At 56.0% G+C, this 24,971-nt stretch overlaps 9 protein-coding genes across 9 annotated transcripts; 4 read left to right on the plus strand and 5 right to left on the minus strand.

Annotated features, from left to right (window-relative positions):
- Positions 1–3,746: 3,746 nt before the first annotated feature.
- Positions 3,747–4,176, plus strand: MFIFM68171_02169 (ShKT domain-containing protein; the record flags this gene model as incomplete). The annotated part of the gene is made up of 4 exons (XM_071057591.1): positions 3,747–3,764; positions 3,823–3,848; positions 3,958–4,020; positions 4,083–4,176. The coding sequence occupies 4 exons, from the start codon at positions 3,747–3,749 to the stop codon at positions 4,174–4,176; spliced, it is 201 nt and encodes a 66-aa protein (XP_070913692.1).
- Positions 4,177–5,556: 1,380 nt separating this feature from the next.
- MFIFM68171_02170 (uncharacterized protein) lies at positions 5,557–7,503 on the plus strand (the record flags this gene model as incomplete). Its single annotated transcript, XM_071057592.1, has 1 exon — positions 5,557–7,503. One exon carries the CDS (start codon positions 5,557–5,559, stop codon positions 7,501–7,503), a length of 1,947 nt encoding a protein of 648 aa, XP_070913693.1.
- Positions 7,504–8,430: 927 nt separating this feature from the next.
- ISN1 (IMP 5'-nucleotidase) lies at positions 8,431–10,038 on the minus strand (the record flags this gene model as incomplete). Its single annotated transcript, XM_071057593.1, has 5 exons — positions 8,431–9,203; positions 9,266–9,577; positions 9,642–9,803; positions 9,916–9,951; positions 10,014–10,038. 5 exons carry the CDS (start codon positions 10,036–10,038, stop codon positions 8,431–8,433), a joined length of 1,308 nt encoding a protein of 435 aa, XP_070913694.1.
- Positions 10,039–10,729: 691 nt separating this feature from the next.
- MFIFM68171_02172 (uncharacterized protein) lies at positions 10,730–11,323 on the minus strand (the record flags this gene model as incomplete). Its single annotated transcript, XM_071057594.1, has 1 exon — positions 10,730–11,323. One exon carries the CDS (start codon positions 11,321–11,323, stop codon positions 10,730–10,732), a length of 594 nt encoding a protein of 197 aa, XP_070913695.1.
- Positions 11,324–13,706: 2,383 nt separating this feature from the next.
- Positions 13,707–16,753, minus strand: MFIFM68171_02173 (uncharacterized protein; the record flags this gene model as incomplete). The annotated part of the gene is made up of 2 exons (XM_071057595.1): positions 13,707–16,227; positions 16,278–16,753. The coding sequence occupies 2 exons, from the start codon at positions 16,751–16,753 to the stop codon at positions 13,707–13,709; spliced, it is 2,997 nt and encodes a 998-aa protein (XP_070913696.1).
- Positions 16,754–17,698: 945 nt separating this feature from the next.
- Positions 17,699–18,380, minus strand: RPL21A (60S ribosomal protein eL21; the record flags this gene model as incomplete). Its single annotated transcript, XM_071057596.1, has 3 exons — positions 17,699–18,029; positions 18,171–18,218; positions 18,277–18,380. The coding sequence occupies 3 exons, from the start codon at positions 18,378–18,380 to the stop codon at positions 17,699–17,701; spliced, it is 483 nt and encodes a 160-aa protein (XP_070913697.1).
- A 299-nt stretch (positions 18,381–18,679) lies between these two features.
- On the plus strand, positions 18,680–19,483 carry RPS9B (40S ribosomal protein uS4; the record flags this gene model as incomplete). The annotated part of the gene is made up of 3 exons (XM_071057597.1): positions 18,680–18,744; positions 18,909–19,007; positions 19,072–19,483. The coding sequence occupies 3 exons, from the start codon at positions 18,680–18,682 to the stop codon at positions 19,481–19,483; spliced, it is 576 nt and encodes a 191-aa protein (XP_070913698.1).
- A 344-nt stretch (positions 19,484–19,827) lies between these two features.
- On the minus strand, positions 19,828–21,060 carry SLU7 (mRNA splicing protein; the record flags this gene model as incomplete). The annotated part of the gene is made up of 1 exon (XM_071057598.1): positions 19,828–21,060. One exon carries the CDS (start codon positions 21,058–21,060, stop codon positions 19,828–19,830), a length of 1,233 nt encoding a protein of 410 aa, XP_070913699.1.
- Positions 21,061–21,890: 830 nt separating this feature from the next.
- MFIFM68171_02177 (uncharacterized protein) lies at positions 21,891–23,242 on the plus strand (the record flags this gene model as incomplete). Its single annotated transcript, XM_071057599.1, has 2 exons — positions 21,891–22,243; positions 22,294–23,242. The coding sequence occupies 2 exons, from the start codon at positions 21,891–21,893 to the stop codon at positions 23,240–23,242; spliced, it is 1,302 nt and encodes a 433-aa protein (XP_070913700.1).
- Between the last annotated feature and the right edge of the window lie 1,729 nt (positions 23,243–24,971).

Here is a 24,971-nt window from a genome sequence, read left to right on the forward strand (position 1 = left end):
GGAGCCGGTTCGGGCAAGGAGCGGTGTGGGACGCGATGTTGGTCTGCAGCCCCGAAACCTCCCCGACAAAAGCGGCACCAGGGTCCGTCTTGTGGGTAAAGTTGTTCATGATTAGGGTCGTCGTGAGGCCGCTTGTTTGAGCAACTCCTCACACGACGGCTTCCTCCTCCCCGCCGGCCCACGGATGCCATCCTGTGTACAGTACCGGGCAACGCGTCTTTGTTTGTTGGGCCAGGAGATGGCCAACCGGAGGACAGCGCTCAAAAAGCGGTATGTGAAGGCTCCTAAACTGTTGGGGACAAGAGCGTTTCATCAAAGCTCGTTCCATCATTTTTTGATCCAAGGAGGCTGTGATGGCGGCAAGCCAGTCAGCCAGCCAGTCAGCCAGCCGACATCGCCAATATGAAAAATCGCGCATCCAAATCCCCGTACAAGGTACTTTGTAGACAGGCACCGGCCCCTTCCCGACCGGTCTCTTTGGGCTAGACCACGTCACAGTGGCCATACAAACCTCCGCACCTGGCACATTCGCATGCCATGTTTTCCGCAAATTCGACTTCTTTTCTCGCATTGTTAGGGGTGTTTTTTTTGCGTACTGTACCAACAAGCCGCCACGTCCTCTTGAGGGGGCTGAGCCCGGCACACACGTGAGTAGCCAATCGGTCTGCAAATTGGCACCTTAACAGCTGCAGTTGAGCAACAGGTCAAGTTGAGGACCACGCCCAAGGAATCCATTCCATATCCAGTGTCGGCCCAATGTCTGTTGCATGGTTGTGGCTGACTGCAATGAGACCTGTTTACGTCCAATATCGCAATTGCATGCGCTCGACTCGCCCCTTGTCCCTTGCTGGCTCTGTACCCAATTACATAAAAAACCGAGCTCGGAACTACCCACAGAGCCTGGACGGGCTCTGAACGAGGAACGAGCTTTTGAACGGCATACCCGAAATGCCGTGAGCCGAATCCACGGCTTTTTCTTTCCTTGGAAGGGGTTAACGTAAGGGGGGGCTCAGCGATGTCATCGCTTGCTGGAGGCATCCATTCCCGCCCCTCCCCCCGGGACAGCCACCTGACTGGCCCGAAAAGCCACGGCACGAAGGCGCCCCCGGACATCCTCCTTAGCGCACCACCGGCCTTCCATCGACAAGCGATTTGGTAATGACCCGTGTTCTTGTGGCCCCCTTTTTCTGTATCTCCGCGGCCATGCCGAGTTTTCCGGCGCCGGTAGTTTCACGGGGCTCCATATTTATTGAATGTGTGCGAGACTCCACTCTCGGAATCATCTGGGAGACGATGCCCGGTTCTCGGGATTTTTTATTGCGGCGGGTGGATTCGAATACATGATTGTGGAGACAGCCGGAAATACGTAGGTTGCTGTCGCTCGATCTTTTGAGCAATCCCTTTCCACAAGGCTTCGCCCTGCCGATATTGGAATGACGTTCGGGCGATTGGGAGCCGCTTCTTTTTTCCTCGGTGTCGGCACCGCGTTTCGTACCGGATCTCGGCGTTGGTGACGCCAGAGAGGGGTTGTGGCAAAAGGCGGATGCCGGCCTCTGGTGTTCAGTTGCCGGCCAACACACACACTGTGGAGGAACCTATTAGTCATGATGACACCTTACCAAGACTCCGGTAGTCAAGGGCTCCATTGTTTTACGTTGACTGCGCCCTTGGTTCACAATGAGCCGTCATTCACAACCTCATCAATCGCCGGGTCTCATGCCCGACCACGTGACCTGTTGTTGAACGGAAGGATAGAATTGAGTAAGCAAGTTTGGATATGCACCGTTTTAGAATAACTAGTCGTACTCCAGGACATGTGGTCGTGTTTGGTCTTTATGATAAAGCCGAGAGAGTTTGCAAAGTCCAAGAAGAGCATCCCGGCATCGAATCAGTATGGAATATACATCATAATGAAGTGGAGTAAACAGAATGAATTCAGTCTTATCCCATTGTTCCATACATTGGAATAACATGCTCTTTGTAGATCATACATAGAACAGGGAAGCAGATTGCCGGACAGTGTTCTTACGTTGAGAATTAGTCGCTGAAAAAGACATCGTTGTCGGTTTGATAGTTCTAGTTGTAATGCGTGCTTGAAAGTAATTAGCGTAAAGAGATGATTGCAGTTTAAAGTTTGCTCTTTGTCGTACACTCTTCATGTCCGTACCGTAAGAGAGACTGCTTTGCGCAGTATCGTTGGGGGTAAGGACACATTCTGCGATAACTTTTCCTGATAACTAACCGGAGCCCTGAATTCAGAAAAACGGACAACATCCAATGCAAGTGTCTTGTCAACCCGAACACGTTACGGCAAGAACCGAGTTTCGCGTCTTCACTTACATAAAAGGGGCTCTCATATTCTAGTATGATACAAGTGCCTTGTAATAACCTTCTCAAGGGATCTGCTGCTGCTGAATAATTGCCCATTTCTGAGCGCTACATAGATCTACTTTTTCGTAGTCCAGCCGTATGAGGATTAGTAGTCGTAAATCACTACAACCGACATGAAATGGAAGATCACCCCCATCTGGGTCATCTTGCATAACCCGTTCTGATGCGTGAGTTTCTCCCTTCGAGTAGCCACCTAATGTCTAGTACCCAGAATAGGATAAACCAAGGGAGAATAAGCACTGAGGCCGCCAAACAGTCGCTGCTGCAGTCAGGGTTCGAAATCCTTCTTCCGTAAGGTCTCCATTCACTCTGCAGATATACTCCTGAACCGTGAGATAGGTTACCGAGGGTCCAACACGTACGAGTCGATGCATAAGCCAGATCTCTAGGGTGCCAACTAGCAAGCAAGTTATACTGGTTCTGTAGGTACAGTACCGGAACATTGGGTGTAACGGCTAGCTTACCACGCTTCCTTCGGCCAGGCCGTGTAGCCAGTGGTGCTACGTCAGCTGCAACGCAGCTGCTGGGACTTTACTATGGCCAGGCTGGCAGCATTACTGATGCATGATTATGAAAAAGTGAACATCAGATGGAATATTCCATTCACCCCGCCACTGCATGTCGTTTACACGTGCAATAAGACTCGACAGGTGCGGTGATCGACTGCTATTCGTTTTGCATTCGAGACTAGCGCGGCCAGCTGTACGTGACGTGTAGCATTTCCTGGGGAAGCATGACACTTAGCAAGGGATGAAATCAGAGATGGGCCTCGCGACTGGATACCCGGACCGAATGGTTGTTGCTTTGTTCTTAGCCATACAGTATGGGCCACGGTGGCACATGCCTGAGTCGACCATCGCCGGCGGCAGTTTCACACAATACCTTACCTTCTTTTTTAATTTGTTTTATTGCGATCCGGATATTCTTCTCTTCCTTCCATGTGAATGTCTTTACTGTCCCTTTCCAGCGCCTCAGGCTTGGTTGGTAAACTTCCGCCGACACCTAGTCCCCAATATTGAATGACAGTCCCACTCACTGTGCCTTACGCATAAGATTGTTCAGGGTGGTGCCTCGCTTATACTTGTGGCTCATTCCTAATGACGCCGACATGCAGTCGATGATGGTCATGTGGAAAGCAGGCGAGTCTAATTGTGATGGCTGACTTGACAAATGCAAGGGAGTGAGCGGCATTCAAAACCCCGTCGTCTGCCCATCGCTACAAGTGCAGTCGTGAAAACGACACACGACACCTCAGCTAACCACGACCTTACCACACGCAAACTTACCTGTGTTTCAATTCGAGAACAATCACTTGCGGCCTTACGAACAAGCCATCCTCGGTACACCACAGCACGATGTGCGAATACACACAGGTGAGCTGCTCACTGTGCCCTCTCCATGAAATTCCCAGGGATGTTGCTAACCAGCCAGCGAGAGTACTCCTGCGGCCACTTTCGGTGGGTTTTATCGAAACATTGGTGAGCACTTTGTCTCTCCCTTGACGTCTAGAAGTAAATGAGCTGACGTGGTAATGATGTTGTTGTCGTTGTTGTTGTTGCGTTTTAGCCAGTACAAGAGCAACGAAACCAGATGCTCGCGTCTCCCTGATATCACGGCTTTCAAGGATAGGTAACACCAGTCTCGTCGGCTCCAAAATTCAAGCTGGAACACTAACTAACTCTGCCTTCCAGGGACATGATCTGCGGTGAATGCAGAGCACAGCAGAACCCCCTGCAGTGGGCGCTTGTGTTTCGAAGGCGGCTTTCTGCGGCACGTTGGCGTTGATGACATTCTGGTTGAGAGGGAGCGGGTAGAATGGCTGGAGATATGGTCATATACGGCTTTGCCGTCGATTCTCTCTCTCCCTCCCTCCCTCCCTTCCTTTTTTTTCTCTGGAGGGTGGATGGAGCCAAAGCATGGAAAACGCTACATCATAGAGATGCTGTTTAGGCACCCAAGTCTTCCATTCTTTTCCCAGCAGTGCTACATTTTGCTGGCATTGTTCGACATTTCCCACTCCGGTCTCATTTGTGTATTTGTGGCTCGATGCAGCAGCGAAGCCGCCAGTCGTCCGTCAGTACTTTCCCATGTGCATGATTAAGAGAATTTGGAGCCTGCGATTCTGTCGGCAATTGGTTGCATCGCTCCGAAATCAGATCGCGGCTTTGCCAAGAAGGGGTTTTCCCGAGGCGGGGGGCCCGGGACCCTGAAAGAGTCCATGGGTCGACCCCGCCAAGACCGTTTTGCGGCCAACTCTAATCCCATCCTGTGGACAAAGGCCACCCTAAACCGCCAATTGCCCAAGTGTAAGCACCCGTGCCATGCGCGTGCGCGGAGACGGACGATGCCCCTGATGGCTAGGCTGGCCTGGATGACGGGGTGGAACCGAGTTGGTGGTGCCAACACATCGCCGGCTCCCCTGCCGTTTGGAATCTCGATGCCCAGCGTCGCATTGAAACGGAACACTTCACCTAGCCTCCACAAACACCAGCTGCTCTGCGAATGACCTCAGCTCTGTTCCGGACCATATCTACCGTTTGACAGTTGATACCGCTGTCCCATTTGTGGATCTGCATGCAATGTGCTGGTACCTGACAGCTCTCGCTGTTGTACAGTACATACAGGACATCCTATGCGCAGATGCCCTAACAACGGCTCAGTGTCCAGGGATTTGAAACGGCGGGTTATTGGGGTCGCGATTGCAGTAGTCTTTTGGCTGGTTGGCTTGGTTGGAGGGGAAGAGGCCCGTTCGCCGCCTGAATTGGAACGGACCCGACATGTCGGTGGCCGCCCCGTTTTTCCGGCTGTTGCGTTTCGTCACAAGCACTCTAGACATTGTCGCCCACAACGAGGCTGGCCGCTTCAAAACTGCCTCTACGCCGCATCGTTGTCATCCATCCATCAAGATCGAATTTATCCTATCCAACTCGTGCACAACCTAACCTGCCGATCGGTCGCGGCCACAAGGGCCCTCCACATGAATTGCCCCGCTCCGTCCAACCAACGTCGCCTGCTGCGAGAAATCGTTTCCCAAGATCCAGAACCGTCCTCAGCGTGTGTCGAGGCGCAAACTGGCCGTCCGAACGTGCCCGTGGGATGACATCAACGCCGTAACCAGCCAGCTATCGTGGCCACGTCAACCCGGCATCCGCCCCCGCCAAGCTCATGTCAAACCCGAATGACAGCAACAGTGCATCTTTGCGCCGATGGCTCTCAGAACCTCCGTCCCTTACCCTCACTAGCGACCCGTCATTCGGCGTCCCGCCGCCCGCGACCTTGCCTCGAGGCGCTGCGGAGTACTTTGACCAAATGGCAATCGGGGCGAGCCCAGCTGCGCAGCTCGTCTCTGCTATCCATGCCTCCGCCCACAGCGCAGGCCGAACATCTGCTTGTGGAAGTCGGGCTTATTCACCTCTCTCCCCTGGTATGCGTGGCCCAGCCCTGCAGCATCAGCCACTCCTGTCGCCCCACCTCTGGCCCGCTGAGCAGCACCGGTCGAGCAGCCTTCCGCCAAAAATCAGAAATAACATGCAACTAGCTAGAGGAATGGACAATGGCCTACGCTCAGCCCACGAGCCGGCGGTCGGCGGGTCGCCTCCCACCGGCTCAAGCCCCCCAGCCGATGCGTTCGTGTCGCCGGTGGGTACGACGTCTGCCAACTATACGCCATCCAGTTCGGCCGATTCCGCCATGGTCCAGCGCCTGACCCGACAGAACCGCCGGATACGGGAGGCCTGGGAAGCGGAGCGCAGGTACCTCGAGGCGAACAGGGAACGGGCCGAGGAGGTTTACAAGGAAGAGCGCGCGCTGATGGAGGAGGAAAGGGCCGGGTGGGAGACTGAGAAGACGCTGTTGTTGCAGGAAATCGGAAAACTTCAGCAGCAGATCTTAACACTCGGAAAGACCGCCCGAACGGCGCTGAACGGCGCTTTCCCCTTGTCGACCGGCCAGTTTTCCGCCAGCCCACTTCTCCGAGGCGGTGATGCCTCGACTTCGCCTCAAAGTCTGATGAGCTCGCAATCTCCATCGATACATCCACCCGCAGCCACCCAGAGCCGTGGGCCCGTCGTTTCGATCGGGAATCCATCTTCAGCACATCCTCTCCCGCGTTCATCCGGCAATATGGTGTCCTCTTCCAGCGCGACGCTCAGTGGCCCTAGCAATGCCAGCTCCGATTTCCTCGTCTCGGGTAGAGCGTCCGAGTCTGAGTCGGGCCGCGCTCGACTGGTGGACGTGCAGGACATTGATCCAAAGCTAGAAGGCATCCCGATAAAGATTACCGCCATCACGAAACCCACCTTTACCGATCCTCCATCGCATAGCGAGTCGAAAGAGGCCAGCGGCTCCGTCGCGTCGCCCACGAGCTCAGACCGGCCCGAGATCCCGCCCGGAACCAGGGCGCAGACGCTGCAAGTACTTGCCGCCAAAGAGTCCGACCGCCTCACCCTGCATGCTGGCCATACTCCCAGCCATTCTCTCTCGCTGCTGCCGACGGGAATGGTTTCTGCCAGCGATGATGGCTCCAGCACTCCGACCATGCCGCGGGGGGATAGTGCAGCCACCCATGATCTGCCCACGGCCATTGAAAGAGACCACCACGATACATCGGAGGCATCGCACATTACCGATCCCCTCGCCGCAGTTCCAGACAGGAACGATCAAGCCTCGGGCGGCCACCTCGAGGCTCTTCTCGAGCCCACCGAGGACTGTAAACTAAAAGGCCCGCTGATGGTCCGGAACGTGCCGGCCCACGACGAGATCTTTTTCCAGAAGCTCACGGACAAGCTGGAGGAGGTATCCAGGGACGACGAGGCTGCTCTGCCCGCCGTCCTGAAAGCCGATCACGACGACAAGCCCGGCAACAACAACGACCAGGCCCAAGCCGGCGCAGGCCCTGTGGATCCCCAACATAAGGAAACGAGCGGCGCCGAAGACGACGGCGACAGGTCGAGAAGCGGCGAGGGCGAGAGCGAGGGCGGTGACGACGATAACGGCAGCGACGGAACGCCGGTCGACGTGCCGCTGCGGTTTAAGCGGCCCATGAACTTTGGGGCGCCGCTCGGCGAGATGCCGCACACTTTCCGGCTCGCCACGACGAGGCAAACCGCTTAGCCCTTGTACCTCTCTTAACATCCCCGGAGGGTGCGTATTGGCTTTTCAGTTCCATTTTTCCTTTGTTCCCCCCGGGTAGTCAAGTATTTGGAGGGTTGGGTTCTCGCGAGGCAGCAGGCTATACAAGGGGTGTTTTGGGATAGCGGTATTCGTCAGGATGAGTGGGACCGGCGGGCTTTTCTTGCATGGAACCGGGTTGAGCGGCGGCGGCGGCGGATTTTGGGAATTTGGCGTTATAGGCGGATCAAGGAGGGGTTGTTTGGTTTAGGCAAGCTGGGAAGGACTTCGAAACGTACCTGGTCTTTCCTAAGACGGGTGCTATCCTTATCCTCCGTCCTTGTGGTTTCTCTTTTGTACGGCATAAATACCCCCCGGTTTTTTTTTTTTTTTTTCTTAGTTGAATTGCAGTTTGGAAACTGCCTAGGTGGTTGTATTAACCTCTCTCCACCTTTTGGCTTTCTAACTTTTTTTTTTTTTTTGGCCATTTTTGGGATGTGGATGGTGGAACTGTGGTACAAACGGAGAGGGCAATAGACAGGAATGGTGAGGGTGGTATTTGTGGATTAGGGGGCTGCGGCTATACTTGGGCGTTCAACCGCATACGACTGTTGAATTCGGAAGCTGGCTAATGACTTATGTGTTGGTTGGCGGTACCCGGGACAGACAGGCACAAGAAATGAAACAGGGCAACCAAAACTGGATATTCCGAATGCAATAAAAAAGATGCTTTGTGGAACCCAAGATCCCCCGCGCCCTTGATGCCTTGCAACTTTTCTGAGAGTATGCCGTCGTCTACAGCGCTATGAAAAGGAGGCCGTCATGTCATTACTTGCTTGCTCTCTTGCTTTTGGTTGACGCCCGCATCTTATTGAAACCAACCCCCCTTTGGCAGATCCAAAAAAAAAAAAAAAAAAAAAAAAAAAGACATCAAGACATCTTCTTCCCCATCAACTCGGCCAGCTCATCTAGCAACTCGACCGTCTCGGCGGGGCTGGCAATCCACGCCGTGGTGCCCACGCTGCGCGCGCGGAAGTCGTTGGCGCCGGCGCTGAGGAACTGGTCGCCAACGTGCAGGGTGTTGTCGCCCTTGATCATGCCGCCCGCGGCGGCGGTGCCGGCGCCGGCGCCACCGCCTCCAAACCAGCGCTGGCAGACGGTGACGCCCCAGCTCTTGTCGCCGATGTCGACAAAGACGTCGCGGCCGCCGTTGAAGGCGCAGAAGGGGACGCGGCGGTGGCGGCCGGCGGCGCTGAGCTCGAGCATCTTCTGGACGACCAGGACCGTCTCCTCGAGCGACTCGCGCGGGATGCGCGTCTCGGGCGGGTTGGGCACGATCCCCACGGCGCGGTCCTTGCGCATCAGCACGGCCGGCAGGTTGAGCGTCTTGATGCAGTCCTGCAGCGCCGCCTCGGCCACGTCGAGCACCTGCGCGATGTCGCGCTCGTCCCAGGCCGCCATCTCCGGGGTGAGCCATTTCTCGCGCGGCACGGGGGCTAGCAGGTGCGGCGACGACGCCGAGAACTCGAACAGGTAGTTGGCCTCGCCCCCCATGATGATGAGCGACTGCTTCTGCGCCGGCGTCAGCTCCGCCGTGTTGGCAAGCGTGTCGAGTAGCCCGTGGAGCCGCGCGTAGTACTTGTCGGCCGTGGTGTAGCCGGCGGCCGTGACGATGCCGATCTTGACGTTCTTGCGGAGGAGGTCTGCAAGGGAATGGGTGAGTGACGCGAGGAAACAGAACAAGGGGGAGAGGGGTGTTCTGTACCGATTAGTCGCGGAATCACCGGGCTGGTTGGCTCGAGGCTCTCCCCGTCGTCGTAGAGGGTTACGTCTCCGTCAAAGGTGGCCAGCTGGAGGGTGCCGTAGGTTGTTACGGCCATCATCTGGGCCGAGTTGAGGATGAGGCGGACATCGTTGAAGGACGGCGAGACGAAGCGGCGCGAGGATATGTAGCGTTTACGGTCCTGGAATTTGAAGGCGGCTTCCAAGGGTAGGCGGGTGAAGAAGGGCCCGATACTGGGGACGAGGAGCTTGAGCTTTGATGGGAAAGGGTTCTCGTTGTCATTTTGCTGGGCGACTTGGCGTTTCACAGGTCAGCCGCGGCATTGAACGTATGATGGCAGCGGGGGCTTCTTTCTTACTGTGGTCGTCAATCATGACCTCGACATCGCGGAGAATCTCACTGTATCTCCGGTGGGCCTCCTCGCGTGTCTGTGCGAGACTGCTCATGCCCTGGCCGTCGAAGACGCCATGGGGCTGCGAGTAGAGGACGAACGGCACGGCTAGCAGACCTTTGATCCATTCTGTTGTCAAGTCTTGTTAGTACGCCGTGACTAGCGGTGAGCACACTGGGCCTCTAATTGGAGACGGAGAGGTAGGTGCCCAAGGACAGTGAGATTGTATGATGGTACTCACCTATGAACTGATCTCGCCGATGGGTTTTGAGGGCGTCTGGCTTCTAATTAGCTCTGGCATGCACATAGACGCCGATCCGAGGAAGGATAGGCACTGACATTCGACGCGGTACCTGGTGGTCATGTTGCGGGGCTGAACGGGGAACTGACTAAGAGAGGAACAGAGATCACTCGGACGGAGCAGGACGAGAAGAGAGAGCAAACCCGGGTCTTTAAGGCGCAGGAGATTTCCAACAAATCGCAGTCACCGCTCCCTCTCAAACAAACAAATCCCGAAATAAGGAAGCTATACGGAACAGGCCGCGTCTTCTCCCTGGTCGGTCCCGTTTTGTCGGAAAAGGCTATCGTGGTCGCGCACGACGCCGCCAATAGGCGTTGTAGGATGATGTCACAGGGGCACTTGGGGCCCAGCTGGACCCAATCAGGGTCGATCAGGGCGGGCTCGGAGTGGGAAGCTCTGGCTCGGCACATCACGTCTTGGCAGGGAGGGGTGGGGGCGATGGGGCATCGCAGATCGGCACCCTCCGCCAGGTCCAGAACTCTCTGCGGCCTACCATCACTTCACTACCGTACAGTACCTTACGTTCAGACGTGTAATGTAGTGTAATGCAACACAAGATTGGATTTGATCACTGCAATTCGAGTAAAGGTAAGGTACCTAATGACATTTACATCCACCCATCCACCCATCACCGATTCACCAAACCCCCTTTAAAATCTGACTGATCCAATCCACCCCCAACCCAACCAACCTCCCCAAAACCAGCTACCTAACTAAACCAAAATCAAAAAGAGCTACCCCTTACCCTAGCACCCTAGCAAAGCGCACTGACCGTCTGGGTGCGGGTGAGGCAGCCGTCGGGGCAGGCCGTCGCGCAGCCCTGGACGAGGAGGACCGTCTTGGGGTCGCAGCCGCAGGGGACGGCCATGGTGGAGGTGGCGCGGCAGGTGGGGACGGGGCAGCGGATGGCGGGGCAGTCGGCCGGGCTGGTGGTGCGGGTGACGGTGGGGCAGGGGGTGGTGGAGGTCGGGCGCGGCGGGAGGGTGACGATGCTGGTGACGACGCCCGTCGGGGTCGGCGAGGTCGTCGTGCGCCGCGTCGTCGGCCAGCGCCGTGTCGACGTCCGCGTCGGCGTCGGGCACGCCAGCTGCGTCGACCGGAACTCGATGTCGCACCCCTGGTACGGGCACGGCGCGTCGCACGGCGCGATCAGCGTCGCCGTCGGGATCGCCGCCGGGCACCCGCACGGGTTGCGGAGCGTCGTGGTGAAGCTGCAGTCGGTGAAGGCGCACTCGTTGCGGCACGCCCGGTTCTGCATCGTCACCGTCGCCGTCGGGCAGGCCTGCGGTGGCCCCTGGGCTAGTGCCAGGCTGGCGAGGCCGAGGAGGGCGGAGAGGGCGAACTTCATTGCGAAGAAAAAAGGAGGAGAAGGCGACGACGGGAGGTGTGGGAGTGTTACTGGAAGGCTTTGAGAATTGTGGTTAGCGGGCTGTGGGAGTTCGGACTGCTTGTGGCCGCCGCCACTACCGGCGCCGCCGCGGCTACGTACCTGGAAGTCCAGGGGATGTCCTTGCTCGTCGGGGGAATGGCCGTGGGTATACTGCGATCTCTATCCTCCAAGTGGAACTAGGGACCACCCGCCGTTATATATCCAGGGACCGCAGAGACCACCATCGCCAACCCCCGCTTCAGCGTCACACCTGGACTCGCCCTGACGGCCCGTTTCGAGGAAATCTCGAGATCCTCCGGCATCACACCTGCTCTATGGGTTCGCCGGATGAACTGAGTTTCTATTTATTGCTCCGTTCACTTCTTCGCTCTCCAATGCTACCCAAGTTTGGGGGGTCTGGAGCCTTGCTCCGTATAGGAGTGCTTAATCTTGGTTATTAATTCTGATGGAGCGAAGTGTTCCTGTCCCGGTAGGAGGGATAAGTGGAACCATTAAGGCCGGAGGGGAACTTTTATCCCCCTGTCTTCGGGCCGCCCGCTGACTTTCTACGTCGCAGGGCAATAACGTCGGTGAGACTTCATGTTCTGATGGAGGTCTTGCTTTTCGGAACTGGATCCTATGAACCGCCGCCCGGGGACAGGCTGAATGGGAGCTCCTCATATGCGAGTGACGCCGGCTCGAGCGCAGACCTTGTATTCTGCTTCCTCTCATTTTCTCTCTGTCTCTCTGTCTCTCTGTCTCTCTGTCTCTCTCTCTCTCTCTCTCTCTCTTTCTTTTTTTTCACGCAGCTCACCAACGTCAACGGACCTGGCAGACGGCACCGGGCCGTTCCTGGGCCTCAATTTCTCCCGCATACGCTAACTATTTCCGTGCCGAGCAGTGAATCTCGATTTGTGGTGTCGGGTCATGGATTGCGGATGCACGGCGGTGGGTGCAGGACGGGGCGATCACGGCTTGCGGGGCTTGTTTATCTTCATCCCTGAACAAGGGGGTATAGCATGCTCTGGCTCTGCATATCGACAACGGAAGATGTCGACGGCTGTGGTATTTTTCCATGGCTCGGTTGGAAGCGGTTCAACTGGTTGCTTGGAGAATCGGCAAAACTACCTCCCTCCCAGCCGGGGGGTTGGCATTCGGAGACGGGGCCGATGTCGAGCTCGCCAAGGTCGTAGTTGGGGGGGTTTTTTGTTTTAGTCGTTGGTCCCGTCCGTCGTGGGAATAATGCGTCATCCGCAGGAGGCTGATGGTTTTTCCCGACGTCACAACCACAGCCGTTTCAACACCCGCTCCCTACTGTACCTGCCGCGAACCATGCAAGCCACCACGCACGCTCCGGGCTGGGGATTCCACAGCGACCCATAATCCGCTCATTGGGCCGTTGGGGCCTGGTTCGACATTGGTGGCTATAGTAGAAGGCATGATGTGCATATATTCCCGCCTTCAGCCTCCTTTTAGCCTGAGGTGTGGGGGGCCGCAAATGCACAACAGATTTGATAGGAAATCGAGAAAACAAGAGAGCTTCCCAATTAAGGCGTCAAGAACTCCTTCATATAATATCAATCTTGCTGCCGTGCTCAAAAATAGCCTTTTTGGGCGTCGCGTCCTGTTCGCCCATAGTGAGCAGGTGGATCACGAGGTCTAGACGGGGTGGTTGCGGAGAAAAGGGGAGAAAAGAAGCATATTCGGTGCTTATTTCTTCCTGGACGTCCAAGACAGGGTTAAGTCATGCCGATCAACTCATTTCAGGCGTTTTACCTGGGTGGTGCATGGCAAATTGGGGAGGGCCTTCAGGAACCTGTGCGTCTTCCCGGACCGGGCTGATGGAGTTTGGACGACCAGCGCTGTGGTTACGCAATCGACATCCCAGCACTGGGGCACTAGGGTTGCGCAAAGATCGCCATGACCCCAAGTTGAATCTGGGCGTGGCGTTCTCGACCGCTGATCTCGGAGACTGGGGCAGCGCGGGTGGCGTTGATGTAGATGGTACAAGATCCAGCGACCAGGTTCAAGAGAGCACCTCCCTGCCATCCAGCCCGCATGTCGTGATTGACATGGCGTAACACGGCTGGCTTTGCGTTGAGCGACAGGACTCTAATCTGTCTAGATCCACTCTTTGTCTCTCGACAGTCCACCATAGGAGCGAGGTCCCTCGATACGAATTGCGAATCTGTTCCATTGCAAATAAAAGACCAACACCCCAGCGGTGTTATGCGATGCGCTGTATCCTGATATAACCCTAGAGCTAACCTCTACCAAAGTGCTTGTGTGTCCAGCCCAAATCCGTACGCCATGCCAAAACTAGGCCATTTCCACCGTCAACGCCGTATAAAATCGACGTCCCTCAGCCAGTCGACGACTCTGGAGGCTCGTCTGCTTCCTCAGGTCCTGCATTATCCATCCATGCCGAATACTCGTCCTCATCCTCGCCAGCCAAATCCGGCGACCCAACTGCTGCATCTAGCTGACCCGTGTCAGCTCCTGTTGTAAGTGAGGATGTCTCCGATCCCGTGTTGGTAACGGGTACTGTGTTTTCTGTGCTTGTTGATAGAGCGACCTCGTCCGAGTTCTCAATATCCTCAACCCACGGTTGCACGTAGGAGGGGCTATGTGTCGCACTCAGCGGCGTTGTCGGTTCCGAGTCGGCAGGAGCCGCGACCACGAGCATGTTGTCATTGTCGCCCACCTGCTCCCTTTGATACTGGCGTCTCTTTGGAACAGGCGGCGGAGGTACTGGGTGGTGATCGGTCTTTTGGTTTGTCGGCCCGTTGTGCCGTTCCGTTGACGGAGGGGGTATTGGTTTTCGCTTCAGCACCTGAATCGGTGCAGTGGCCGCCTTTTTGTCGGGCATTGGGAGCGGCATACCGGGTGGCGGCAGCGGCTGTCCGCGCCCCATCGGCTGGGTGAGGTCAAGCGAAGACGCGCCGCTGCTAGGCTGACCGTGATTTGCGGCTGCTCCGTCGTTTGCACGGCGTTGGAACGCGTTTAGACCCCAGCGCTTGGCGGATGCAGCGGCGTTAGTGACGGCTGCCAAAGCAGTCCGCTTTTGGGACTCGTTGGCACCTGATGGCCCTAACGCAGAAGACGCTGAAGATGCTGTCTCTCGCCGGCCGAAGAGGCCCCTTGCAACGGGGGCCGCCTGGCTGCGGATCGAGTCTTTGATAGACATTGAAGGGGACGGAGGCCCACTGTCGCTGTGGCTCTCTGTAGATGAAATAGTGTTCCGCCGCGCCTGCGGGGTTTTGTCTGTGTCTTTTTCCGTGTCTGTGGCTTCCTGGGACGAGGCAGACGAGGAGCTGGGTGCTTTGAATGATTTAGATGTGACATAGGGCCTGAAAGCGTTTAAGCTTGGAGTTTGCGCCGGAGATGGAGATAGCGACTTTGCCGATAATGTCGCCATGGCTGATACGGCGGGACTCCCGTTCGGCGGGGAGGACGATGGCTTGAACTGGTCCGCATTGGCAGAGATGGTACCCACTATGGGGGATGAAGGCTGGGCAATAGAAGCGGAGAGTACGGGAGGAGGTGATCCTGGCTCGCTCTTGACTTCGCTCCTTGGCTCGCTCTTGACTTCGCTCCTTGGCTCGCTCTTGACTTCGCTCCTTGGCTCGCTCTCGTTCTTTGCCTCGATGTTCGTTAAGGATGTCGAAGGGGACGCCGAGGGCGATGAGAGCAAGTCCGTCTTGCTCTTCTTGTTCGAGATTTTCCTCCCGAATAAGCCGACAGACGGTTTCCTCTCCAGAACGGGCACGCTATGGCTCTTTTCCATGGCGGGGAGGTCTGACTCTTGAATCCCATGACTCTCTTCGAGGCGCTCCACTTCGCCCAAGTCACCTTCTTGAGCAGCAGCAAACTCGGGGTCCATTGACGGCTTCACTGTGTCGTCGTGGAAGATGCCGCCCCTCCATAACTTGTGCTCGGTGCTGAAGAAGGGCGTGTCATCCCAGAACGGCAAGACGATTGTTTCTGCGATGACTTCTTTGATCCGGTTCTCTATTTGGCGAAGAATGACGGTATACGTGATCTGCCGAGAGCTGACAATGGGCTCAATCGTCATCTCAATCTTCGGCGCCTGCTGGAAGGAGAACCAAATGCGGTTGCTTGGCGGAGGCTTGATCTTGAACAGTGCGTGCCCTTCCAGCTTCCGTACGACGACGGCCAATACCAGGTTGACCTCTCGTGCCTTGAAACGTGAGCCCAGGTCGATGCGAGCGGTTGCTGCAACCTCGAGCCGGAAGTTGCCCGTGTAGCGCAGGTCAGCCTCAATCCCGCATTCCCCCTCGACTGTGAGGTCCTTGAGGCGTGGGTTTGTGATGTTGGGCGCCGATTCGCCCGTATCAATGGCTTTGATGGCTATGTTGGACAAGAAAGCCGGTCGCTTGACGCGGGATATCTTCTTCGTGAGCTTTGCCCTGATGAAATTCTCTACGTCTTTGGTCTTGTGGATGCCCAGGAATATTCTTCCGATCAGAGCGTTTAGCCACCTGGTCTGCATCTGCTCCTCGGATGAATGGATCTTCTGCACCAAGGATATAATGTTCTTGACATCGAATTGGAGGGGTGTTGGTGCTTTGTTCTCGGCAGAGAACGTCTGCTCTTGGTTCCGTAGTAGAGCAAAATAGAAATCCTCTTTTGCCGAGCAGTTCTCAGAGAACAGGTAGAAAGGCTTGGAGAGCTGGCTGTCTGGGCCTAGTTCTGGCCCGTCAAGCCGCCGCGAGAGGCAGATAGCATTGCGCTTGATCCACAGCTCTCCCTCTGGCGTTACGTCCTCGCCCGAATATATGCTAATATCGTGATGCGCCAGGGATACGACGTGGCGGACCTCGAGCTGCTCGTCGTCGTCGAAAAGCATCAAGTGTCCGTGTCTGCGACGAGTGTCAGGGATCGCTGGCTGTTACAGTGGCGAACGGCATACCTTAGCACTACGTAGAACACATTGCCAGCCTTCTTCGGGCGCTGGCTGACGCCGTTCTTGTTGTCCAATGGGCCCGGTCCGGCTTTCCGGTCGAAAATGCTGCGGTACATAGTCTGATAGACGCTCTGACTAGGGGCAGCCACCATAGCGGATCCAACGGGCGTCGAGCGTTCAATCGGCTTCGCATTGATCCCCATCGGTGTGTACTCACGGCAGACGGCAAAGTAGCCGGCCGCAACATCCGAGTCATTGCGAAGTTGCCGGGTCTTGGCGTCCTCTTTCTGCGCAGTCTTGAGAGCGTCGAGGTCGTCGCCCGGTTGGATCAGGTCGTCATCGTTGGCGGAAGATTGCGGGGCGTCGGCATCATTGCGGTAGGGGAGAGTAAGATGGGCGTGGATGAGAACGGCAACCACGAGCAGAGGAAGAAACGTGATGCCTCCGAGCAGGTAAGTTAGCAGGAAGGCGGTCCAACCCATGGTGGATGGCGATTGGAAGCGAGGACAGCAGCAGCAGAGATGGCTCTGCTACCTGCCCAGGCGAGCGAGAAGTCGCGCGACCATCGATTCAAAGCAGCAGCGCAGCTTCGATCATGCAGTACTGGATATACCAGGCCGACGCTGAACCAACCGAGTGGCGCCGTTGATGACAGACAAGCGGACGGGCGCGCCATTACATCAGCCACTGCTGGAGCTTGGAGCCGATGCTCCCCCGCGCCCCGCCCATTGGCTGGGAGCTCCAGCAGTGACCATGTCGATCAGCTGGCAAGCCTTACAGGGCTCGGTCTGCTGTGCAGAGTCCCAGTGCTGATGGGAATGCGTCTCTAGTCCCGCTCTGCAAGGCATAACTTTTTATGTATTTTGTACCTTTCCTTGACATTCGTAAACCTGCGACAAAATGATCAATGCATTATTGGCTGTCGACGATCCGATGTATCGATGATCTGGATAGGTTCCCCGGGTTGGTACGCAACAGTAGTTTCACAACTGGTGACACGACGCACATCCAGGCTTTCCGATGGCCAAATTCTTTGCTGGCCCATCGCTCGCGTCACATTCTGTCTAACCTACTGTCTCGAGGGCAGCAACGTCTCGAAGTTAGAGCAGATCCAGTGTACCTGTCCGAAGTCCCAGCACAGACCCCATGCCCCACCAGATAGCTGGTGTCAACATGCTCCCATGAAGCGTTGGCTTCGCAGGGGCCGGACTGCGCTTCACGGTTGCACCCACGCCGAATGGACAAGGCATTGTGAGCCGCTATTTGGTCATGCCATTGGTATTTTGATTCCCTATAGCACTCCCGCATCCCAGACCAATTCCATGCAGGAGATCTTGCCGTGCCGAACGCGATGAACCCCATGCAGAGAAAAAGAAGCAAGCCGTATCTAACCCCCGCCAAATCCAGCCCCCCCGCCTAGAGTTTCCTTAGATCGTGGTCTCGTAGGCAACGGGCGCCACCGTCTCGGGCTTGTTGTCGACGATCGAGATTGTCCGCGCCTCGCGGGGCATGGCGGGTTGTCTCTTGAGCTGCACCGGCTTGCCCTCGGCCTTGGCCTTCTTCTTGAGCTCAGCGTTCTCCTTTACCCGGCGCAGGAAGCCCTCCCGTGATCGCGACGGCTGGATGTGCTCGATCCGGACGTTGATGCGCTTCTCGATGTAGCGGTGCTTGACCTTCTTGTAGATGATGATGCCGACTGCCGACTTGGTGACGTTATAGATGACGCCAGTCTTGCCGTGGTAGACCTTGTGGGCCATGCTGTTGGTGTGTCAAGTCAGTCTCGCGCTCGCGAACCCATGGGGCATCATCCGGTGCGGGCGCCGGGACGCCTAGGAGGAAGATACATCGCTTCCCGGTCCCTCGTCTTCCATCGTGCAAAAGATCTGGGCTGTTGCTTACCCCTTCTGGACAGCACCGTTGACCTTGATGTCGACGATATCGCCAACCCTGCCACCAATTAGCGACCGATCACCGCATCCGCCTTCGACCGAACGCGCCGACATACTTGTACTGCTTGAGGTACGTCGAGAGCCTGATCATACCCTTCTCCCGGAAATTCCGGGAGAAGGCGTATCTCGTGCCAGCGCGGAGACCTGCGGGGTGACCCATCTTGCCTGTTTTCTGGGTGTGTCGGCGTGGATCGCGATGTCGAAGTCGGTGATGCTGCGGGCTGCAAAATTGGGGATTTTTTGTGTGGAAGCAAATCCAAGTCGGGATTTCGCGCTGGGTGACTAAGCAGGGCGCTGTGCTTGGACCCTCCCGTTATCGTTAGGGCAAGCGAAGAGCGATACGCACGGACCACCACAAATCCCCCCCCCTCTGCCTTTCCAATTTCTTAACCTCCAAAAGTCACAGCCTTTGCGAATTTCTGTTCGGTCGACCAACTTCTTGATAGCCTCAACGACAAGATGGCGCCGCGCTCCTACTCCAAGACCGCTAAGGTCCCGCGTCGTCCCTTCGAGGCCGCTCGATTGTGCGTTTGACTCTGGTTTTTACTCCTCCAATTGCAGCCTCTGCGTAGCGGCAGCCGCACACGCTCTCTCTGCGCATGCTCGCAATAATCATCACCGGCCACTGAGCAGGAGCTTGCCTCTGCTTATGTCGATCGTGATCATGGACTGACTTTCGGGAACCCAGGGACTCCGAGTTGAAGCTTGTTGGCGAGTATGGTCTCCGGAACAAGCGTGAGGTTTGGCGTGTGCTCCTCACCCTCTCCAAGATTCGTCGTGCTGCCCGGTAAGTCGATCGCTCCCGATACGATCAAAGTATATTTACGGAGCGCTAACGGTTACGCCTGCAGTGAGCTTCTCACGCTCGACGAGAAGGACCCCAAGCGTCTCTTCGAAGGCAATGCCCTCATTCGCCGTCTCGTTCGCGTCGGTGTGCTGGACGAGTCCCGCATGAAGCTCGATTACGTCCTGGCCTTGAAGGCTGAGGATTTCTTGGAGCGCCGCCTCCAGACTCTCGTCTACAAGCTCGGCCTTGCCAAGTCGATTCACCACGCCCGTGTCCTTATCCGCCAGCGCCACATCCGCGTCGGCAAGCAGATCGTCAACGTTCCTTCCTTCGTCGTCCGTCTCGACTCGCAGAAGCACATCGACTTTGCCCTCTCGTCACCGTTCGGTGGTGGCCGCCCTGGCCGTGTCCGGAGAAAGAAGGCCAAGGCCGCCGAGGGTGGCGAGGGCGAGGGTGACGAGGAGGATGAGGAGTAAATTTGAGGCGCTTTTCATCGTGGGAATGGTTGGGACTGCACGGGACGGGGTACGAAAAAGGGTCTAAACAGAGGCTTTTTGACCTCCGCATCATGCTCTTACGGCGTTTGTAGTCAGGGAGTGGAACGCATCGAGATTTGCACGTACGATACAGCCGGCAGGTTACCAATCATCGAGACCCCCAATATCCTCTAGACCGCCAAAGGAGACGTAGTCATCCGTTGGCCCTTTCGCTTTGCATACCTGAATGTGTGACAAATGAAAAACTGACCGTTGAGGTCGATGTATAAGTCTTGAAATCCCGGGGAATGGGAAAAACGGTCCGAGGGTATCATTACTACGATCTATCCCGAGCCACCCCATTGGTCCCATGAATCGGCCTCTTTGCTTACTTGTTTCCCCATCTCTCCTGTGCAGTAGCTATTCTTCACAAACGAATGACAGCATGCATAGCCCCATTTGAAGTCGGACCACCAGCTTCCCCAGACCGAGGTGTGGTTGTTGATCAAGACGTCTTCGGGGTATTTTGACTTGGCCGCCTTCCTCGGCGCTCCCTTGATGAGACCAGCCTCGTCGTACTCGACGAACGTTTCCGATTCGGTGATGGTCGCCTTCAGTGCCTCGGGCACGGCGGGTTGCTCACCATACTGGCTCGCGAGCATCTCGGCCCGTTTCCTGCGCTTCGCTTCCCTTTCCTCGTTCTCCCTCTTTCGCAGCAGTTCTCCGGCCGTCGGGTTGGCCTGGAGATGCATGGTGGTGTCTCCCGTCCTCTCTTGCGCCTCCCATGCATACCGCTGCGCCTTCTCAAACTCGGCTGCCTCGCCCGACGCGCGCAGGAAGCTCTCTTCGGCGAATAACTGGGCCGATTTGTCGCCTATCGCGCCGCCGTCGACAAGGGCGCGCTTCTTGGGGTTGTATTTGGCCGAGTCGGAGTCCAGGTTCAGGAGGTACTTTGCCGTGTCCTCGCGGATTCTCATGGATTGTTTTGTCGTCCTGTCCCGGCCCAGATCCGACTCCTCGGCGTACTTGAACCCTTCCTCGTACACGTCTTCGCCTTCCTTCTTCTCCCCGTTCTCGCCCTGCAGCTTCCGGCGCGCCTCCTCGATCAGGTTGTACTCCTCCACCACCTCCTGGTACTGCTTCGGATCGTAGGCGGCCCAGACGTCTCTCTTCGCCTCGTACCCTAGCTTCACGTCCCTGACTGTCCGGTCGGCTTGGATATCCTTGCCCGTGAACTTGGCGCCGACCTTGCGCGGGCGCTCGAGGCAGTCCTTCTTCTTGTGGCCCATGGCGCCACAGTTCTCGCATGCGCCCTTGACCCATTTTGTCCGGGCCGGACCCGTCTTCTTGCCCCCTTTGTCGGAAATGAATTTCTCCTCCTCCTGGGCGGCGCGCGCGCGCTGATGCTGGAGGTAGTCATCGTGGTCGTCGAGGCCGCTGACGTAGAAGGGCTGTTTGCTGATGTAGGAAGGGATGTAGATGTTGTCTTCTTTGCGCGCGGCGCCGGCACCTGAGCCGCCAGCTTCTGTGCTGGCGGCGGCAGTTGATGCTTGTTCTGGCCGTCTCGGAGGAGGCATACTTAATATGGGTTCCGGCTCAGGTTGCTGAATGTTCAGTCTGGATGAGTTGGATGTGGTTTGGTAGTCAACCGGAGGCAGTGGAACTGGTGTTCGAGAGTCACAGGTACCCGCGCCACGCCCCACTTATTCCGTTCCCAGCAGTTCTTTGGGAGACTCCCCACCAAAACAACCATATCACTACAAACGGCGGCTTCTCCTACCTTGCCTTCAATTTTTACCCAAATAACATATAACCTATTCGAAAGCAAAGAAGATGAAGAGTTGTATCCAAGCGCTCTTATATCTCGAAGCAAATTCGATAGCTAGAATCGCCCAAGTTATGTGCGAATTCGAAGTTCGCTCTACATGTTGACGGTGTTGCTTCAGGGGTGTCAGTTCTGAAGTAGGCTGCTTAGCTACGAATACAAAGCCGTTGCTGGCTGGAGTTGAGACTGCCTTAGGCTAACAATTGCTCTTAAATAGACTGCAAGCTTATTTTTACTGTTGGGTGTACCAGGACCCATGCCATCTCTGTTACTCTCGTCATCTACGGCATTACGCTTTTTCGGCCATTCTCAGCTGCTGGAATGCTAAAGTGCCTGCCGCCTGGCAGAAATTTGCCTCGTGACCCTCGGACAAGACTACATAACCCGTATTGATTCCCTCGTCCCCTCGTAACTTCTCCCTGAAAGACAACCTCATAAGCACAGTCACAGATTCGCGCGTGTTTTGTCCAGGACTTGGCGCTCTCCGGGCTCATTGATCGATTGGACTGCGACAACCCAAAGAATTCGTTCCTAAGGTTTCTTGCCCCAGCTGTCAAACTTATCCCGAATTGCCGTGCAACAATGGCGGATTCCTTTTCACTCGGAAGTGCCGCCTGGACGTGTGGGGACGAATACGGAGGCGAAGGCGAATACGCCGACCGCATCGATCAGTTCATCGACAAAATCAACAAAAACGCACTACTATCCTATGCCTCGTTGCTTCGGGGGAATCAACCATGCACCTTGTCTTCCGAGTTTTCCGTGGGACATTTCAACCTCGTGCGCAAGATCCAGTTCGACGACGGTGTTGAGTGGATAGCGAGGCTACGGATGCCTCCAATGGCGGATCACGGCAACGGGATGATCTCTCCTCCCTCCTGGGAGAGGATTTTCTTGGATATGCAGTCTGAGCTTGCCACGATGGAGTTTGTGCGGTAAGATCGCGACCGGTGGTCGGTGTCTCACGGTGCTAAGCCTTTCACAGCCAGAACACAGACATTCCCATCCCAAGAGTCTACGCTCATGATCTGGATGACCAAAACGCTGTTGGATGCCCCTTTTCCATTATCGAATACATCCACGGCAACACCGCAGAGGATGTGTCTCGAACATATCCCGGCAAGCATGAAGGCATCCCTGCGCAATTCCAGGAGAAATTCTGGCGACAGGTCGCTAAGATCATGGTTCAGCTTGCCTCAATCCGGCTACCAAAAATCGGCTCCATCATTCGGGACAGCTCAAATTCGTTCGTTGTGGGACCGTTGATCGAAACAGGCTCGGGACCGTACGATTCCGCTGCCGAGTTCTACACGGACTATCCCCTGGCGCTGAGTAAAAGCCTCGGAGAGCAACCAGTTCGCTGGCAAGACGAACTTGTGCAAGCATTCCGTTCCCTCGCTGCCACCTTCCCGCCTCCTGCAGCGCGAGTAGGAAACGGCTCGACTGATGGTTTTGGCCTTGCTAACTACGATCTCAATCCGAACAACATCCTTGTCGATCGTGAGTTCAACGTCCTAGCCGTCATCGACTGGGACTCAGTCGTCTCGGTGCCAGATGCGGCCCTCCACCGCTTCCCGTTTCTGATGGGCGTCGACTGCGCTGTCCCTGGAGTTGTTGGCATACACCCCGCGGTGATGCAACGGGAGCAACTCGGCCGTCGATTTGCCGAGGCCGTCGAAGCAGTGGGACAGGAGCCGGCAGCAAACGACTGCAAAGGTGCCAACAAACGGCAAACATACGAGCTTACGAGATCAGGGTTCTTTTCCAAGGAGGCGGTAGCCTTCCGCTCGCTGATTAATGTCAAAATGAAGCTGGACTGGGTCAATCACACGTGGCTGCAAGGTCTGAGATGGCTCAGCGAGCACGATGAGCTGCAGGTGGCACAGTTTTATTTTGGAGGTGGAGAGTTGAACACAAAGACCGAGTCGATCTAGAGTAAGCTGCTGGAATCGAGACCGCCACCAATTTTTCTCGAACGGACCTCCACAACTTTGCCTGTCAAATTTTGACATAACCCCCCAGTAGGATCCCTACATTAGACTGCATCTGTGCAGTCCGCTGGCTCGTCATCATGGCTCGCGGGTCGGTTCAACTCATCAGTGTCCTCAAAGCAAACTGCGAATCCTTCAGCTTTACATTACTCCTTTTCTCGCGCGGTAGAAGTAACTGACTTGGTGGTAGGATGCCGCGCTTCACGCCGCAGTACGTGGTTCCCTTTTTAACACTGCGCTTACACCCAGGGCACTGGACGTAGTAAGTTCCGCGGGACTTTACGTCCGGTATGATTGAAGGAATGAAAAGCTCTCGCGGAGAGTCGTGCGTGAAAAGAGCAAGAACCATTTCGAGCTTGGTGAAGGATAGATAGGGAGCCGGGAGTTTAAAGGGTGTATTGGGTGACTGAAATCCAGCGACAATTTATACTTCTGTGGGCGAGATACCCTTCGGTCATCCAGCAGGCATCTGGTTCACGACGCGCCTTCTCAACACGGCAGTTGCCTAGATATCGTTGGAGGGGGGGCCCGAGGCGACCACTTTGCTGGTATCTTTGCATGACAACTTCAGCTCGCAGCATGGCTCACCAACGCCTGTTGTTGCTATGGGGCCTGCAACTTCTCTCACACGTGCCACCTTCCCCTTCGACCGTCTTCACGAGGGTCGTCTTGTTGGTCATGCACCTTGGGTATATTCCGCCGAATAAGCTCACTGGCTGTGTGACATCGCACTGCTGCCAGCCACGGCTTCTTCGAAGTTCACCAGACTAAAGACCCGGCCGTAATTTCTAGTCGGGCCGTGTCGTAAGGGATTGATTGGATGCCGACAAGGCTTCCGGTCCGCGGGCGAAGTGTGCTAACCCAACTTAGAACGAAGCTGCCGGCAGGGAGCATCTTCTCACATACCGGGCGTGCGGCTCGAGTAAGGAACTTCCGTTACCTCGTCTAAAGGCGCTGTCAGTACCCTGACAGGGGAAAGCGATAGGCAGTCCCGCCAAGGAGCCAACTGCGACTCTCCCTGCATGTGAACCGGCCCCGATGAATCATACGAACAGACATTCTGCATGCTGGGGCGGCGTCCAATGCATTCTAGTCAGAGGGAGCCGCTTTACAGGGATGGTGCTCTGGAGGCTGGAACATACGCGAACCCATTTCTATTTGCACCAGGCCGTCCAGGCCATCTGATCCTTAGACAGGATACACAACTCCACACCTTCCACCACACTTGTTGCGCGCTCAACTTAAGAGTTTACCTTGATTGCAAAGCAGTCTCTACCTGACTAGCTGGAGCTCTATCTGCGCATGTTGTTTTTGAGCTTGTCTAAGCGGCAGGGGACCAATTCGTTATTGTGTGAGGTGTCGCCTGGCCTGGCCTGTCCTGCCTATCTTGTCTGTCTGGCATTTGCCACCTTTGCCCTCCCTCTTGTTCTGATGGGTATGTGGGTGTTGATGTGTGTTTCTGCACCATCTCAATGCGTGTTAAGCGCACGAGTTTCCGTGATCTCGGGGAGAAAAAGAAGTGCCAAGCCCTAGATACTTTTGTTAGTACGCTAGGTACCTTAAACTAGAATAAAACGTACGGGATTGGCTAGCTGTCACAGGAACGTCCACTGTGTGCCTGAGGGTTTGGCCTGAATCATCATGGCGAGATCTGCCTTGAGCATGGCCATGT

This window comes from Madurella fahalii (assembly GCF_045866475.1).
Source record: "Madurella fahalii IFM 68171 DNA, scaffold_1, whole genome shotgun sequence".
In the NCBI taxonomy this organism is placed as follows: Eukaryota; Fungi; Ascomycota; class Sordariomycetes; order Sordariales; genus Madurella; species Madurella fahalii.